This window comes from Syzygium oleosum, unplaced genomic scaffold (genome assembly GCF_021117445.2).
Source record: "Syzygium oleosum isolate NSW1041296 unplaced genomic scaffold, Sole_v2.1 Sole_v2.18, whole genome shotgun sequence".
NCBI lineage: Eukaryota > Viridiplantae > Streptophyta > Magnoliopsida > Myrtales > Myrtaceae > Syzygium > Syzygium oleosum.
In genome coordinates, this window is record NW_026607502.1 from 5,967,315 (window position 1) to 5,985,266 (window position 17,952).

At 37.9% G+C, this 17,952-nt stretch overlaps 2 protein-coding genes across 4 annotated transcripts; one reads left to right on the forward strand and one right to left on the reverse strand.

Annotated features, from left to right (window-relative positions):
* Nucleotides 1-6,681: 6,681 nt before the first annotated feature.
* LOC115687246 (uncharacterized) lies at nucleotides 6,682-9,898 on the forward strand. 2 transcript variants are annotated; one of them, XM_056319560.1, is made up of 3 exons: nucleotides 6,682-7,300; nucleotides 8,741-8,847; nucleotides 9,515-9,898. In XM_056319560.1, exons 1-2 carry the CDS (start codon nucleotides 6,723-6,725, stop codon nucleotides 8,808-8,810), a joined length of 648 nt encoding a protein of 215 aa, XP_056175535.1. In that variant the 5' UTR covers nucleotides 6,682-6,722; the 3' UTR covers nucleotides 8,811-8,847; nucleotides 9,515-9,898. The 2 variants fall into 2 exon arrangements, with proteins under 2 accessions (XP_056175535.1, XP_030468595.2); XM_030612735.2 differs by lacking the exon at nucleotides 8,741-8,847 and having other exon boundaries at nucleotides 6,690-7,300.
* A 1,513-nt stretch (nucleotides 9,899-11,411) lies between these two features.
* On the reverse strand, nucleotides 11,412-17,102 carry LOC115687222 (uncharacterized). Of its 2 annotated transcripts, none has more exons than XM_030612703.2 (11): nucleotides 16,960-17,102; nucleotides 16,578-16,663; nucleotides 15,599-15,704; nucleotides 15,205-15,303; nucleotides 15,031-15,096; nucleotides 14,775-14,891; nucleotides 13,963-14,037; nucleotides 13,426-13,528; nucleotides 13,105-13,152; nucleotides 11,844-11,965; nucleotides 11,412-11,736 (listed from the first exon to the last, which is right to left on the reverse strand). In XM_030612703.2, the coding sequence occupies exons 1-11, from the start codon at nucleotides 17,029-17,031 to the stop codon at nucleotides 11,635-11,637; spliced, it is 996 nt and encodes a 331-aa protein (XP_030468563.2). In that variant the 5' UTR covers nucleotides 17,032-17,102; the 3' UTR covers nucleotides 11,412-11,634. The 2 variants fall into 2 exon arrangements, with proteins under 2 accessions (XP_030468563.2, XP_030468564.2); XM_030612704.2 differs by having other exon boundaries at nucleotides 16,578-16,651; nucleotides 16,960-17,099.
* Nucleotides 17,103-17,952: the final 850 nt, after the last annotated feature.

Below are 17,952 nucleotides of genomic sequence, written 5' to 3' on the forward strand. Positions count from 1 at the left end.
GAATCTGCACTACAGGACTGACAAATGTTCAAATATTAAACCACGCCTTTATTTAATATTTTATAGAATAATTGGTTATAATCTTACAAAATCTCACAAAATAAATAAGCAGAAGCGCTTCCCCACTTTCTCAAACATTAAATTGGGAATCGCTCTAATGTCGATCGATAAGCATATCTATTCTTCAAGGGCAAATCAAATGGAAAAAGCCCTCTATAACTGATATGTTTAAACATAGTGCAGATGACATTTCATTTGTCCGGACCAAAATGTCAATTGGCTTCTATTTCACCGAAAAAATGGGCGCTGACCCAAGTAGCGAAAAATCTTTCATCAAAAAATCGATCTTTTGATATTTTTGTGAGATGGGTTTAGTGGTGATTTTCGGATAGGAAATTTAACCGGCGTTGCAACGAAGATGAACATCAAATTTAAAAGCATGATAACGTAAATGATGGCAACGGATTAGACAATGGCATTAATAAACTGATAAAAGTATATCGGGAATTGTGTTTCGGATGATGGGTCCTTACATGATTACGCGTCGCTATATATATAATCCACTAATTGTAACTGCTCACTAGCGGTTATTATTTCAAGTATGGTTATAACCACACTTTCGAGATTCCAATTCCTTTATCCGCACTTCGATCTCATTCATAAACAGTTGCAACTTCCAAGGCCATTAGGTTACTCAATCGTCATTCACTATTCTTTCCTTCAAATTATATCCTTATCCTCATGTTCTCCCTTTGCTTCTAACACTTTAGAATGGCCAAGTCTTTATTTGTTCAGTCGATGAACTTCGTTGCACACCCCTTTACTACTTGGCCATGTTGTCCCCACATAACCGCTGACGATTTTTCTTCTAGATGTTGATGCTCGTGCCTTACAATTGTTGATTGGGAAAATTATCCAAAAAATCTCAAAACTACTGCACTTTTACCAATTGAGTCATAAACCTTTTAATTATAACAATTGAATCCTAAACCATTTCATGTTTTGCCAATTGAGTCCATCTAGCCAATATTAGTAAGAAATTGATGACGTGGGCGATAGTCGTATTACGTGGTACGGTCTGTACTAACGTGGACATTTTTAATAATATTATAATATTTTTCAAATTTTTTATTAATTTTTCTTTTCCTTTTGTTTGTTTTTTTTACACCTCAAGCCGGCAACCTCGCCGACCATGGGCGAGGCTTTTGCGCCTTCGCCGGCCACGGGCAAGGGCATCGGGCCCTTGCCCAGATCAAGTCAAGGGCATCAGCCCTCGCTGGCCAGAGGTGAAAAACAACAAACAAAAGAAAAGAAAAGAAAAAAGAAAAAAATTGATAAAAAATCGACAATATTAAAATATTATTAAAAAATATCCACATCAACGCCGATCATGCCACATAGGACGATAGGTGTCCACGTCATAAATTTCCAGCCAAAATTTGCTAGATAGACTCAATTGGTAAAACGTGAAAATGTTTATAACTCAATTGGTAAACTTAAAAGGTTTAGGACTCGATTGGCAAAAGTATAAAAGATTTGGGACTTTTTGGACAAGTTTCTTATTGTCGATTTGTTTTATAGCTTGAAGCGCTATTGTCAACCAATCTTCCTTGATTAACTGCACTTCTTTGCTCATCAAAAGTTGTATTGTACAATTGTCGAAAGCTACACACTATGATCATCGATATACTGGTCAATAACTAAATCGTAGAATTATCTATAACTATGCTAATCACAATCAACCAAACTTACATTAATCGACTAAACCCACTGTTTGTCCATTTAAAAGAGTTAGGATATTTGTTGGTGTAAATAGCTTTTGTTATGATTGGAGCCCTTCTTGTACTTCTTTTTTTGCTCGAAACCTTCTTGTACTTGAAATGCAAAGTCTTTCCATCTTCCGAGCAGGCCATGTACAACTTCCCAAACTTGATTTCATGTCGCTTCCAAGCTCCTTGAACTTTAGTAAGTAAATTAGTAGAACGAGAACGACACTAAAAGGAATTTTACATCTGAAATTTGGCATCTCGAAAATCAGGTTCAAAATTTGGTCTAACACGGATATGAAATCACTTAGGGTCTGTTTGTTTCGCAAAAAACATTTTTCGTGAAAAAATTTTCCTCATTTTCTAGCATTTGGTTTGCTTAGAAAAATGAGTCAACGGAAAATGTTTTCCTACCAAAGCTTGAATTCAAGAAAATGATTTCCTCTTTAAAAGAACCAAAAAACGTTTTCCGAAATATGATTAGGTATCGACACTTGGACTTGAAACTCTATACTTGGGCACGGAAACCCTAACATTGGCTCCCGAGTCCTGGCATTTACTAGGACCAAGTATCCAGTGGCTGGGCCTGGGTCCATCGAGGCAGGGCCTGGGACCTTAGTGTCCCACTAACCTATGCCCGAGCCCACGATGTGGTGCCCTAGAACGTCACGTTCAATACATGTCCTTCATTCATTCAGTAATGGCATGCGGAAGCTCAATAAAAATTTTCTAATAAAATCCCGTACAAGAAATTGCACGAGTTAAACATGGATATTATCTTTATTTATATTAAATATTAGTTTTACAAATTTGAGATGGCCTTAGGCTGCACTTCGAAGAGGTCGCGACAACACTTCAATCAAGCAAAATATTAAATACAAAAATCCTGGGACGAAGGTCAGGTCAACTAACGCCGCTATTCCCATATTAATCCATAAGCGAACCATCATCCAATTCGGGGGTTGATGGCCTAAAAAATAATCATGTCCCATTTATTATTTTGTCTAGGGAAATCATCCTACAAACTGAAAAATAAAGGAGTAAGCCGAGGCCTAGTAATGAAATCTTTTAAGTTAAAATATCATTTTATTACTTCACCTGGTATCAACAAATAACGGGAGTTCAAGCCAATAACCATTCACAACACATGTATACGCAATTGATTTATCTATACGTTCATGATATGCCCATGGAAAATTGTAGCGACATTCCGTAAGGTCATTAATTCAAATGCAAGCAAATGACTTATTATACCATGATGCATGTTTAACCACAATTTCAATAATGTATAGATACATGCATTACATATATTATTACTTCTTCTCCCGAAAATTCCCGGGGCATCCCGACTCACAGAGCATCCATATCACACAATAGGGTATCTCAAAACTCCCGGTACCCCATCCGGAGCATCCCAACCTATAGGGCATCTCAATTCCGAGGTATCCCGTAAAAAATCGCACAACATCACGATCACACAGTAGGGCATCTCGAAACTTTCGGAGCATCCCAACCTATGGGGCATCTTAACTTTAAGACATCTCGTAACATTCCACGAAGCATCCCGATCACACAGCAAGGCATAACATCGCCACCTTTTTATTTATGGATGATGGAATTATATTATTCTAGTGCAAATCATGACAACAAGTATTTACACGCATTTCAATATGCAGACCCAGCTTCTTGCTCCTCAAGAAATGAGATATTAGTTAAACAAACCAGTAAGAAGCAATATGTGATCAAATTCATTAGTTGAATACATTCAAAAGCAGGATATATTTCAAAAGTGATTCTGAGCAAATCAATAACTATATTCAGGGATTAAGACTGAACATGAATATGAACAAACAAATAGGTATACACAAAGTCTAAACAAACAATGGATATATTCTGAGTCTAGACAAATAAATGAATACATTTTGAGTCTGAACAAATAATGGGTATACTCTGTGTCTGGACAAATAATGAGTATTTTTGAATCTGAACAAATAACCAAGTATATTTTGACTCTGAACAGACAATGGGTATGTTCTGAGTCTGGACAAATAAATGAGTATATTCAGAAGACAAGTGAATACTTTCATATTCAGAAAATAAATATATTCGGGTTCAGAAAGTAATTCTACTCGGGTTTAAAAGTAAATTTATTCAGATTCAGAAAGTAAATATTATTGGGTACAGAAAGTAAATCTACTCAGGTTGAGAAATAAATATATACATATTTGAAAAGTAAATATATTTAGGTTCAGAAAGTAAATATTTTTGGGTTCACGAAGTAAATCTACTCAGGCTCAAAAGTAAATATATTCAAATTCAAAAAATAAATATATTTGGGTTTGGAAAATAAATTTACTCAGGTTCGGAAGTAAATATATTCAAGTTCAAAGGGTTCAAAAAGTAAATCTACTTAAGTTCAAAAGTAAATATATTCAGATTAAGAAAGTAAATATATTTGGGTTCAGAAAGTAAATAAAATAAATGTTCTTAAGTTCAAAAATAAATATATTCAGATTAAGAAAGTAAATATATTTGGGTTTAGAAAGTAAATATTCTTAAGTTCATAACTAAATATATTCAGGTTCATAAGTAAATATACCTAGACTCAAAAGGTAAATATACCCAGGCTCAGAAAGTAAATATGGCTAGAGAGTAGAAAGTGGAAATTATCTACATTAGTCGAGTATGAAATTTTAAGAATGACACTTCCAAGTTCAGATTTATCATTTTCACTTGTCAATTATAATACACTTTAAGAAAACCAATCACAAATCGTTTGGACATGTACGATACCAACAAACGAATCCAACAATCACCATATCTCAACCAATGAAGTTAAAAGTGATAAGTAGATTGAACTAACTTAAAGTTTAGAGTTTTCACTTACCTCTGAACCAAACTCAAACAATCAAATGCCTTAACCCCCTTCTGTTTCGCGAAAGATAAACTCCAAGATCAAAAGTAGAAGAAATTTGCTTATGAAGATTGAAAATAGAGTGACACAGCCAGGGTAAAATTTGAGTTTGAATTACCAAGGTTACGAGAAGATCCACTTGGAGTAATATGTCTAGATGTAAGTTGGTCTTCCATTCCCACTTACATTTGGCAAGGTTATATGGCCAAGTGGAGAAGAGTTTGATGGCTGATGCTTTATGGTGATGACACTAAGTCCTTAAGTGTCAAGTTAGCATGATGTCTCACTTTTGAAGAGACACATGGCTTTGCATGTATCATTAGGAGGGCATGTTGAGCATTATGTGTCAAGATTAAAAGAGTCTCCGGTTCCAAAAAATTAAAAATTTAAATAAATAAATTTAAAAAAAAAAAAAAAAAAAAAAAAGAAAACCCGCAACGGGGCTCGCACGTCGCAGCCCTGCTGCGGCTCGTTGTTGCCAACCGGCCTGGGGCCAGGAACCGGAACCCCCCGGACCAGGCGATTCCGGTTCGTGGCCATGTATGAACCGGAACCGCCATCGTGGCCATGACTACATGTTGAGCATTATGTGTCAAGATTAAAAGAATCTTGGAGTCTTGACATGCAAAGATAAAACAAGTGGCTCTCATGCTATCTAAGGAAAACAAGTGGCTTACTAAGAATGATTAAAAGATAATATTGTGAGAAGTTCTCCCATGGCCAAATAAGTGGGTCTCCATTAATGTAAATAAATTGTGATTATTATTAGTTAACTAGGATTAAAAATAAATAATGTAACCCATGACACTTGATTTTACCAAAATTATTGATAAATCATATTGAATGCTAAGAAAATCTCGGTTTAGTAAATTCAAACTTGATAATCATATAATTTTGAAAATATCCGTCCCCATCGATGACTAAGATGACGATAAATTAATTAACATCATTCTAATCATCATCGTATACGTCAACGTTTATCAATTGAATTTCAACACGTTGAATTCGGGACAATTACGTTTGCGGGAAATCATCCTCCACGTCTAACAAGATTTACGATCCAACTAAGATTTCTACGTGTTCACCCAATTTTTAAGCTAGATAATACTTAAATTTATAGCCTAAATATTATTATTGGACATAGAAAATTCTTAATGCCACATAAATATGATTATGAAAAATTGGGATGTCACACCTAGTGTCCACGCCCAGGTCCATTGAGGTCGGGCCCAAACCCCTGGTGCCCTTACTCAATGCTCCAGCACTCGAACTCTGGTCCATAAAGGTCGTACTCAATTCCCCGATGCTCGAGCTCTAGTCTCGACACTCAGACTCAGGTCGACAAAGGCCGTTCACGGGTCCTCGGTGCTCGGGCTCGTCTCCTTGGTTAATGAAACATTTGTTTTTACAAAAATATATTTTTAAAAAGTTTGAATTTTTTTAATTTTTTTTTAATTTTTTTTTTAAATCTGGCCTGGCCTCTGGCAGCGAGCCTCAAGCTCGCTGGCCTTGGGTGAGGCTTGAGCTCGGAAGAACCAACAGGAAAAAACAAAAAAATTAAAAATTTTAAAAAATATGAATTTTTTGATAATTTTCTCTATTAAATTTTCCTCACCAAACGACATGAAAATACTTTCCAGATCCTTTTTAGGTTTTAGTCAAACATCGAAAAATAAAGTCCTGAAAACTGAATGATTTGAACAGCATTTTTCTAAAAATGACTGCTTATATTGCTTGGTCAATGTAAATATTTTCATTATCGATAATAATGAATGTTTGAACATTTTTGTTGAAAATAAAAATACTTTCGTTTAAAAAAAATTTATTTATTTTTCAGGAAACAAACGGAATTTCAGAACCGTGTTGTCCGATTGAAAAAAGACAAACGTTGTCCTCCTAAGTCAGTTTCGTGTTCGTGCGGCGATTCTTCCTTTTCGCGCTATAAAAGCCAAAGCAAAGCTGAAGTTGTTCTGCGTCAACCTGAAAAGCGCAGAACAGAACCAGGTACGACGTTAAGACTTCTTGATCGGCTGACACTTCTCATGACCATGGCCAAGACGACTCCCTCCAGCTCCTCCGCACGCAACCTGGCCACCCTCGCCCCCCCACCCCCTCCTCCTCCTCCTCCTCCTCTTCCTCAAGCCCAGACCCTGAACAACCCACCAGCAGCATCAGATACCCATCACCCTTTCACCAGCCAATCCTCCCCCGGAGGAGGCTCCCTCACGAACCCATCATCATCCGTGGCGGATGCCCGTCGCGGCAAGAGGGGGGACAGCATCAGAGCCTGGGTCGCGGCCCAGGAGCGCAGGATCGAGATGGAGGTCATCAGGGCCATCTGCTCCGGCAGGGCCGACTCGCTGAAGCCGAACTCCGGCAAGGGCATCAACATCGGGGAGCACTACATCTGCGTCTCCGTCCATGACGGGGTCGACCCGGACTGTCGGACGTGGGAGTGGCACGGGCATGTCATGACCGGTGAGAACAATGGGTACATGCCCGAGCGCATTTACGGGAGTTACCTCGAGAGGGTGAATGCGGAGGGTTGGTACGACGAGGAAGACGAAGAGAGAACAGAGGATTCTAGCATTCCCATTGTCGTCGGGAACGTGACCTTGAGGTTCGTGTAACTGGACTATACCCTATTCGCACGTAAATATACAATCTTTTTGACTTAGACTTGTCCGATTTGTCGTTTTCGTTTATTCACCCGTGTCCTTTTGTCGACTACCGAATGTATCTCCTCTGTTTTGTTTTGTTTTTATAGTTCATGCCTTTCTTTCTGCCGTCGGTGTAGTTGCTTGGTCGTTGATGTGTTGTTTGTTGATTTGCCTGTGTGGATTCTTGGGTTATTCAGTTGTTGGAATACTCCGAGTCCCATGCCAAAGTTTCTGACCTCTATTCACATACCGTTCTGATATGAAATCTGTGACTTCAACAATATGACCTGCTACTCTGACCCGGACCCGATTGGGGACTTGAGAGCCTTTAAACGTTTCTCAGTCCTGCTTAGAATGCTTCCCCATGGTAGAACTGGAAGGCGATGGCATAGGCATATGGATAATCTTATGGGGTGTGTGAAAGATGTGATGCTTTACTCAGCAATTAGAGTAGTATTAAATAGCATATGTTCAAAAAGAGCTAACTTTGAGTATAAACTTCAGTCTAGCATGACTAATGCCGTGACGTATACAAAGCTTATTCGTGATGGCGGCTGAGCTGACGGTTGTGTTTTCTAATCACGTGTGAGATGAGGCTTGATTAGTCGAGCGATGATTTTATATATCGTACTTTTTAGTCTGGCTGGATGATCGTAAGTCTGACCCATTATAAGTTTCTACCTGAGTTTGTCTTTGCATTCATAACTACTCTCCACTTATTCTATGTCTCGTTGTTATCGTAATATGGAAAGTAATGAAGATGTGATTGGTATGTTATCGGGGTCGTTATTCGTTGGGACCGACATTAATCCTAATCAAAGAATTACCTGTGAGAACTCACCGTTCTTGTGGATTAAAGTCTTATAAATTTCAGACTCTTAAAACTTGAAAGGGTCATGCTTTCATTTCCAACATCCCCGAATTTTAATGAATCGGCGACTGCACTTGCTATTAAAATTAGTTCATTCTCCTCTACATTGTAAAAGAGAGGTGGAAAGTTGAGCTTGGCAAATTTGGTCGTTGTTCCTGAAATCTCTCATCTCTTTTCGGAACCATTCCATTGTGTTTGTCTGCTACTGAATGTAACTCCTCTGTTTGTTTTTTTTTTTAATTAGTAATTGAGATTTTTTAAGATTTTTTAAGATTTGTAGCTGGATTTTGGTCTAGAATGCGTGTGTACTTGATTTGGAAAGCACAAAATCAAGCTGTTTTATCGGGGGATCTTTAGAGTCTTAATCAGACTACACATGTTGTAAAGTTTCTTGTCAAGTGTTTGCATTGGTCATGCTGTCGGAGGTGGGGAATCAATGTGGATTCATAGATGCACTTTATTGCATTCCCTGAATTGTTAAGAGGGCTGGCAGCTGGAGTTTCCCTACCTGCTTTGAAAATTTGTGCAGACAGTGTTGCTTCCTTATAACAAAAAAGAGGAGAATAGGAAGAAGGATGTGCAATGGAGTGCCGAGATGAAGTGTAAGCACCAGCAGGAATGTGAATGCTGGCATTGGTATGGTGACTTGAGATCAGAACTGATTGATCTAAGCTAAAAGAATAGCAGCAACACTGGTCATTAGAAGTGAAATAGATCTAAGCTATAAAAGCAAATTGGCAAAGTGATTGTGGAGATGTATCAAGTGGAGAAGAAATGAGGGGAACTGGACAACTGCGTAGATATTACAGGATGTTTTTCTTGAAGAGCTTTTTGATCATCAGTAGAAAGGATTTTAGCTAGAAGAGAGGCTAATGCATGTGCAAGTTAGGTTGCAAGCCAAATGAAATGAAAGATGTGTTTGTTCATTGGAGGGCAATAATTAAGGTTTTTTCTGTTAATGCATTTCATGTTCGATTTTCATTATTGAGATGCAAGCGCTTAGGGTTATTGTATTTGTATCCTTCTGTATGCTAGTTGATATTCAACTTTTGTAGGTTTTTTTGGTCTATATAGATAGTTTTGTGGATATTGTGACCTATCATTGTTAAAAGGTGGTGTTCTATTATCCTAATTTTGTATTTGTTGCATTACATATCAGCATTTCTTTGGTAAATTTCTATGACTCCTAATTATGCATCTTTATGCTTCGTATGTTTGATAAGTCACGATTCTTTATATTGTAAGACTGGCCTTTTGATTTTGGTTGTGCACTTCTTTTCCTTTGTTGCATTGAATTTGACAGGCTGAACAGGTTCAACTGACAAGTTTGTTCGGAGTTGTAAAAGCAATCCACAAGTTGTAAGACTATATTCCAGAATTGATGACCATTCTTTCCTTTTTGCGCGATTCGCATGATGGAAATACATTTGGAGTTCTCCTGCCAACGTTTTGAACTTCAAAACACAAGTTCACAATACAGAGGATAACAAATAGAAATACCGCAGTTGCTATATTGTTGTTTCGATTCTTCATTTCTGTTGGGCATTACCAAAACAGAACCTTTAGCATTCATCCTCTATGATGTAATTTTCATGCAACTCTGAAACTGCCTGGTTTACAGCTGCTAACTGTAATTTGTTTGGATTTATGTTCTCTTGTCTGGTTTCTATGGAATTAACTTGGTATCTGTGGATTTTTTTCTCTTTAACATATTTTTCTATAAATTTTATGGACACCATGTTTCCTTTCTCGCTTCGCCAGACATCACTATAGAAAGGTATAGATGAATACATGCACATGATCTTATGATGCTTGGCCATATGAACACTGGCTTCTTTGTACTCTCGTAACCTTTTCGCAAAGAAACTATGCGACTGGACAATTGGAGGAATGCTATGTTGTGCGTGATTTTTGAGGCTACTTTGTTAGCTTTCTTCTCTGTCAGGGAAACCAGCTCCATTGGAAGAGCTGAAATGGTGTTTTCTTTCTTCTTCTTTTTCAACCCACTGAGCCCATGCTCACAGACCTGAAACCAACAAGATGACAATATTTAAACAAAGTCCAACAGCAATCGTTTCTCAATCTTTTGTTGTTGACTATAAAAACTTTTCTTTTCTACATAAGTATTGTCACTGCATTCGCTATGAAGCTACGAGGTAAACAAAGTCATTCGGTAGCATTGTGCTATCTGCGATTCCAAAAGCTTCAAGTCATCACCGATCATGCCACTTACAATTGCAGCTCAATTCCTGGTCTGAGAGTTCGAAATTGTACATATGCAATGGGACAGTTTCCGGATTTAATTCATTCGTTTTATCTATTTATTATTATTTCTTTGTTTTGGGGGATAAAGATCAAGTTACATGAGCCGTGATCGATACCCCGACCATCGAAAAATTCCTAATGTTTTGCACTTCATTGATATCATTCCAAATTGACACACAAGCCTGCGAAAATTTTACACCGATCCCTCTGTAATCACATCTATCCCCATCCTTTCCCTCAGCCTCTAGATACGTTGCAACAAAGAAGGGATCTCCTAGGCTACCATGCTTTCTCTGTCACTAACTCTGTTACTAGGTACTACCTCCTATCCAAGGAGGAAAAGTTTGGCCTTATGCAGTTCAGTGACAACATCACCGATGTCCATCCGTTCACCTGGTGATGCAGCTGAACAGACGATCCCGATCCGAAGGATCGTAGTCAAGCACGTGTTTATGTTGTCTCCGTCTAAATGTTGCCTGTCGTCATTGAAGGATGTATGACCCACATGAGCATATCTAGAAGAGCCGTTTGGACTAGGATACTAAATGTGTTCACAACTTACTTAAACCCAATCCAAGCCTATGACTCTCTTTAATCCTTACTCGATCTCGTGCTCTCGTCTCGGTTTGGATATGAGCTTTCCTAAATTTGGTTAAATATGAAAGTATTTTAGTAATATGGGCCGGGTCGGACAACTATTGGAACCATGTTTCTTGTGAGCAATGTCCATATTCACTCCCTCTCTACTCGGCTCATAAGACCTGCATGAAACAAATCTTCTATTTGAGAACATACGTAGCACCTGAAACAATTCTTTCATGCAGTACGTGATGTCTCTGCCTCATTGAAGGTGGTGAAGCTTTCCATGAAACTGCACCATATATTTTACAGGTTCGACGATACTTGGATAATGAAGTTAAGAACAACTAAAAAAAAAAAACAACTACAATGCACATCTTTCTTGGCCGAAATGAATCGGGCTGCTCCATACAGATTTTCGAGTGCGGATGGAATGTCGAATGGAATCAAGTCAAAAAATCTAAAGCTCTCTAAAATTGTTGTCTTCTCTGTTCTTTGTGTGTAACCAAACGCTAGCTTTTCCTCATGCCATGCGGGGATGATGCATTGCCCAAGAAATCTATCAACGCTGAACATACACTATTCGGGCTTTCCTTGTAATACTTGTATGATCTCCTCTGCTCTCGATTGGATGCCTTTTAGATACTCCGTGAGGACCCTCTGCTGGTAAGAACCTCCTTCCTGATAAGAGAGGAAAATGGACTGTCAGAGATATCAAAGAGCTAGAGAAGTGAAAAGAAAATAAGACTCATCAAAAGGTGGCATGCAAAGTCAAGAAAGGGACTTACTGTTCGGATCAAAGTCCGCTCTATCCGCTTCTTTATGACTGCATATAAATCTTCTGGTGAAACATCGCCTTTTCCGACTGTCATGCCATCAAGCAATAGCTTATTCCATTCTTCCTCTGGAGCTGTTGCCATGAGCAGTTCCATTATTGAGGCACCGAAAAAAGAATGGACAGAAAAGCATTATTTGCTCATTGAGCCAAAACATGTATTGAACCAGCCAGTAATACTACAACAGTGTACTTCACAAGATTTCTCTAAATTCAGAGCTGCGTTTACCAGAGCCAGCTATGAAATTCTCACAAGCCAATAGGCAAAAAATTCATCACCATCCAACCACAGTTTTGAATAGTCTAGAACCAAATTAGGACTTAACAGTCGACTTACATAAGATGTCACTTGGCCTTTAAAGTATGACTTCACTTCATTAATCAATCAAGCTTGGCCCACTAAAGACAGAGTCTGCCCTTGGAAAAAGTAAGAAAATCACATGCACTTCAGATAATGAAGCTGTTACTGCATTTAATACATATTTTTACCGGATATAAAGACAACCTAATCATCTTCAAACCGAACCTTTTAATAAGACTGACCTGCTTTACATGGAGTTGCATAACATTCTGTAAGGTACACAACTTGAAGAATTAGTTAGCTAGCTTATGACGTAACCCAGACCTGGCACAACCTCTTTTTCTTGCCAAAAGAGATGAAGGAAGAAGGATCCCCAAACTCAAACCAGGCTTGCAACCTGTATGAGGTGGCTCTGTTTCTGGCCACAACTTTCGTGCTTTAGCCGTGACTTAAGCCAGGACTTCATAATATCCAATACCGACAATTTGTCATCCAACAATCATGCTAATAATTTTTTCTCATGATTTGCACTGAAAGAACAATAAACGTGTAGATACAAATGAGAATTGAACTTTGATTTTACACCGCAAACGAAATTTCGGCCATTTCTATTTCCCTTAAAAGCCCAAAAAGCATAAATCTGGGTCTGGTTCTAGCTTCTGCGCATTGGATTCTACAAATTGACTTTTCACAGAATTTTTAAAACATAAAAGCCAAAAGTCAGATACAGAAATTGGCCCCCCAAAAACTAGTCTTCACATATAGGCTGACCTTTTCTGTGTCTACAATTGATCTCACTGTGCATGACTTTAAACATATCTTCTAATGCAGCCACAGATAAACACAATACAGTCAAGTTGACAATTTACAGTATGAAAGCACTTGTGCATAAGTAAATTCATGAGAAAACCACCTTTTATAAGGACCTCCAGGAACTCTTCAGCCTTCAACACTTCATTTCCTGCAATACGTGCATATCACAAGGTCAGCTTCATAATTGGCCTCATTACAGGTACGTCACGGAAAAATGAAAAGATTCTGAAGGGGCATAGGAAACCAGAAAAAGAAATAAATGTTCTATATCCAAACTTCCCAGTCTCCCAACTAATCAAATTCAAGAGCTTGAGACCATAAGGAATCAACTGAGAAAATAAACCCAATAATTGAGCGCCAACAAACCATTATTTCCTTTAAGGTTCATAGGAGAATTATCAACTCGCTCACTGTTATTCACCTCTCTTGGCATAACTGCGCTTGGAGAGAACTGTAGAAGCATAAAGTTGCAAGACTTTCTGTAGCATAGCCACAAGCCCGGGCTTGTCCCCATCTTCTTTTGCCTGCACATGGTCTAGATTTAAAAACCAAGTAATATGCAAGAAACTCGTAGAACAGACATTGGCATTCACAATGCAGTTTTTCTTGAAAAGGAAACAGACAGAGCTGGTGTTATCAAATAAGATTCTTTATCGTAATTAAAAAATCACCCAGCTCTTTAAGAAATTTTATCAGCATAAACAATAAAATAATGAAAATTAAACGTCAATCCTAGATAATTTATACAAGCATATTTTCTTACTCGACCTCGCATTTGAGTTGAGTTGCCTTTCAGAAAATAAATAAATCAATGTCAACCACATAAGACGGATGATGATCAGGAGAAGAACTAGCAATTAGTTGAGTAAACCGAAAAGAAAGAGATCATAATCAGGAAGAACCGTTATAACCAAAAGATCTTCGGGCAGAAGTTTATAGAAGTAGCAAAGAGACTTACTTGTCTTAACTGTGCATTAACTTCAGAAAGGAATCCTTCATCTAGTTGACCTTCTTGCTCCATTTGCATTACTTCCTAGGAAAAATCTACTCTGCTCAATACATAGGATCACAACATAAAAAACTAAATGTCTTCCGAGTGCAATGATGAAATATAGAGTGGCATGATCCCCGAACTATAAATCCAATGAAGCTCCGGTCAAATAATTTAACTTCAGAAGAATAAAATATCTTCATGTGCGGAGAAGCAACAAAGCATGACAGGTTTTCAATTTTCTAACTCTCACATTATTTTTTATCTATGTATGACCCAATCAGCATTCTACTCTAGGGTCAAGAGATTGATGAAACAATGGGAAGGAAAAGTAAAGGCCTTTTTTGGTGGCTATTTTCAGATAATTCTACCCTTTACCTGTGAATTCTCCTCCAAAATTTGAAAATAAAAATACTATTCACATTTTGAAAAATCAGTAATTTTTGTTATTCCACATATCAATATTTGAAATTTTTGAAAATTTTCAGTATTTCAAGTTTAATTAAAGGTAAAGTGTGAGTTCCGCAAAGTTAATCAAAATTTAAAAGTAGAAGCCCCAGACAAACCCTAAATAAATCACACGGCTGGCTGGTGAACAATAGACAAAATCAAATTTGTCCTCATTGTGAGTAGAACAATGAGCCGACTCCACTCAGTTGGATAAGGCTCAGCTGTTGTAGTATGCGTGAAAAATTGAGTTATAAATATAGTATAGATCACCCAAGTACACTAAACTGCCACAGAAAAGAACCAAATCGGAAAATATTAAAAGCACATACTTCCTCCATTGCTTTAAGAGCCTCAGGGTCTCTAGGAGGCCAGCGAATCTCTTCCTTTTCATCAACAGCAGGCTTTAAAATTGCCTTGAGAACATCAGTCGAAGATTCTATCTTTTCCTGCAGAAGGAAGCATAAAAGATAAGGTACAATTACAAAAAAAAAAAGAAGAAGAAGAAAAAAACCCTTGACGTGTAAGCCAGAGTGTTAAAGTTGAACTGCTCAAACGTGCTTGTGCATGAAGGAGGAAGAAAGATACATTAGTTTTATGCACCAGGCGGTCCACTATGGTCATCACAGATAACGCCAATTCCTCGTAATCTTTCTGCATATACATAAAATGATGTCAAACCATTTCTCAACAAGTACTAAGGACAGATTTGGCAAAGGAAAAGATTAACACAGCAGAATCAAACAAGTACAAGGACCATGCTTTATCATCTTCTGACTTGCAGGTATCGTTTCTAGCAGCAAGTCTGATCCAGAAGCCCTCATTAAAGGCCAGGATGTTCTCCGCAACAATTTTCTGAAGCTGCACAAAGATTAAAAATGCAAAATCAGGAGGAAAAAATATACAAATTTTAAGTTATTGATCAAAATTAAGTCACATAGGGGGACCAGCGGACTAATAGTATAAGTGTCATTCAAAGGAAGGTCAGAGATAAATATATTTTAATTGCCAACTGATGCAAAATGCAAAGATCCATAGCACGACAGCATGTTAAAAGTCAGCACCAAGCAATGTAAATACAATGCCATCTGAGCTAAATGATAAGGTTTTATCCAATTACTCATTAGGGGAGAAAAGCAAAGCATCATCCACTCACCTCCTGTGGATTTGCATGCCTCAGCAGGTCAATCAACCTGTCAATTTCTACCGTCTTTTTGAAAGCTTCTTCCGCATCTTGACTGACTGCACATATCAAAGTTCTCCTGTATTATTAGATCCAAATGTGCCACTCCATTATTATTCCTCTCAGGCAAAAGTAATTAATTAGAAACTGCACAGTGCATAGAATCCCACAGCATTTGAACACATACGGCCTAAAGAAGAAAAAAATGAATTGGGAATATGCATTACGAAAGCTCTAAAAGACATTTGGCCAAAAATAAATTCTCAAAGAAAGATGGTAGCATAGTATTACATATTATATAAGCAATACCTTAAAGGAAAATCCTAACAGCTAATCAGAACTATGAGTTCGAGTTGGACAGAAAGATAATTAAGGTCAAAGAAACCAAATCATCCAATTATCATCAATACATATTTGGCATAATTCTGTTAAAACAACCAGAACTTTGGGAGGATTTATATATAATCACAGAAAAGGGCTTGATTATATAATTCAATCCCATGTCGCTCAGGCTCAGAAGCCTCACATTGAATTTGATAATAAAGAAGATAGGTCAGATGGCCAACAAACATGAGAAACAGGGGAGCTCCAAGAGCTTCTCAACTACATAGCGGAACATGCGCATTAGACTACATTAGTTGTCCAAGTAAATGCCACGTACTTTTTATTTGTCTTTCAAAATTTCGAAAATGGCTCTTTTAGAGAAAAATAAATGAGCAAATCAGAAATCTTTACTAACTGTAGGTTCCTAAAATCTTACAGAATTGTGCAAACCAGAGAGAGAGAGAGAGAGAGAGGCAGTGAAATTATAAACCACAACTCATCGAGCCGATGAAACCCAGAAAAGGAGCCCCGCATCGCATATCCAAGCTCGGCCATTGTCACGCTGCAGCATTTCCGAAACAGCAAAAAACACGAACACCAGAAACCCGCGAAATGGACAGATTCATACCTCCTTCTGGAGCACGGCCTAAGCTTCCCCATACCCAAACACCAGCCGCGGGCACTTTTAAGCGGCAGCAGACTCTGCGACAGAGACTGAAGCCCCGGTAAGACATCAAAGCATATTGACCAGAACACAAACAAAGCCAAAAGAGTCCTTCCAGTTAACGAGTAGCTTCTCATTGCACGGTTCGATCGAGAACCGAAGTCACAAGCTACCATTCTAAAACCAGGTCGATCGCATCGTGCATCGAAAACCCTAACCCTCCAACTCGAAGCGATTAGAATCTCCTACTGGTCCGCCTCGTTTCCTCCATCGACAAGCACCCGAATCGCAGGACCAACATAGGAGGAGACGACGATGAAGAAGGAGAAGGAGAAGGGGGAAGTACCTGACGGAGAGGTGAAGAAGGACTGAAGCGCGGGCACGGCGGCGCGCGGCCGGCGACAGAGAGCGAGGCCATTGTCCGTACGGTGGCGGCAGACGACGGCGACGAGCACCACCACCACCACGACGCAGCGGCCGTTGCAATGGAAACCAACCAAGTCCTGATAATATGATACGACGCGATAATCTGTCGCGGTGGGTGAGCAACCATCGTGTGGAGCCACGCGCACGCTTGCGGCCACTTCCCAGCCGTTGGATCTCATGGGTCCCACGATCAAGAGCCGATGCATCTCCCTGTTGGTACTCTCTTTGGGCTTTGGTCGGATCCCTTTTTCCGGGTTGCGCCTATTGGTCCAGATAGGATAAAGTCGGATATAGGAAGGATATAACTAGGATAAAATTATCTCATTAAGTAGGATAAAAGTGGATAAATTTCTAATATTCATAATATAAAAGTTAATTTTTTCGAATAAAAAACTTGTTAAATTGATAAAATTAAAATAATATATGAATTTTAATATAAAAATTCAAAATAACAAAAAAATAACAATAATTTCGTTTTTTTATTTATTCTTATTTTTATTTATATATTCAAAATTTATTTATATCTTGTGATATAAATTTCATATATAAATCAATACTAATGTATTTATATTTATTATATATTTTAGGTATATTAGTATAGCTTACTATTTAATAAAATTTTATTAGAGAATGATGGAAGGGGAAAAAAGAAATAAAAAACAAAATAATTAAAAAGAGAGGCAAAAATAATTAAAAAATAAGCAAATAAAAATGAAATAGGTAAGAGTGTCGTGAGAGAGATTTTTATAATCTCCGTTTGTGCAATTCTTGAGTTCATTTATATTAATATGACGTTCATAGCAAATAATGAACATGGTAAGATGTGAAAATATCCCAGGCTTTATTTCCGTGATTTACCAAATAGTAGATAGAATTCAACAAATCCCTTGGATTTCAAATCCTATCTATCTAA

What these genes read in the sequence shown, in the direction of transcription:
- LOC115687246 (XM_056319560.1), top strand. Translation starts at nt 6,723, where the DNA reads ATGACCATGGCCAAGACGACTCCCTCCAGCTCCTCCGCACGCAACCTG. An exon ending in GTCGGGAACGTGACCTTGAG is followed by an intron (nt 7,301 to 8,740) that starts GTTCGTGTAACT and finishes AAATTTGTGCAG; the next exon opens with ACAGTGTTGCTTCCTTATAA.
- LOC115687222 (XM_030612703.2), bottom strand. Translation starts at nt 17,031, where the DNA reads ATGGCCTCGCTCTCTGTCGCCGGCCGCGCGCCGCCGTGCCCGCGCTTC. An exon ending in CTTCTTCACCTCTCCGTCAG is followed by an intron (nt 16,664 to 16,959) that starts GTACTTCCCCCT and finishes CCGGGGCTTCAG; the next exon opens with TCTCTGTCGCAGAGTCTGCT. An exon ending in TTAATGCACAGTTAAGACAA is followed by an intron (nt 13,529 to 13,962) that starts GTAAGTCTCTTT and finishes GACCATGTGCAG; the next exon opens with GCAAAAGAAGATGGGGACAA.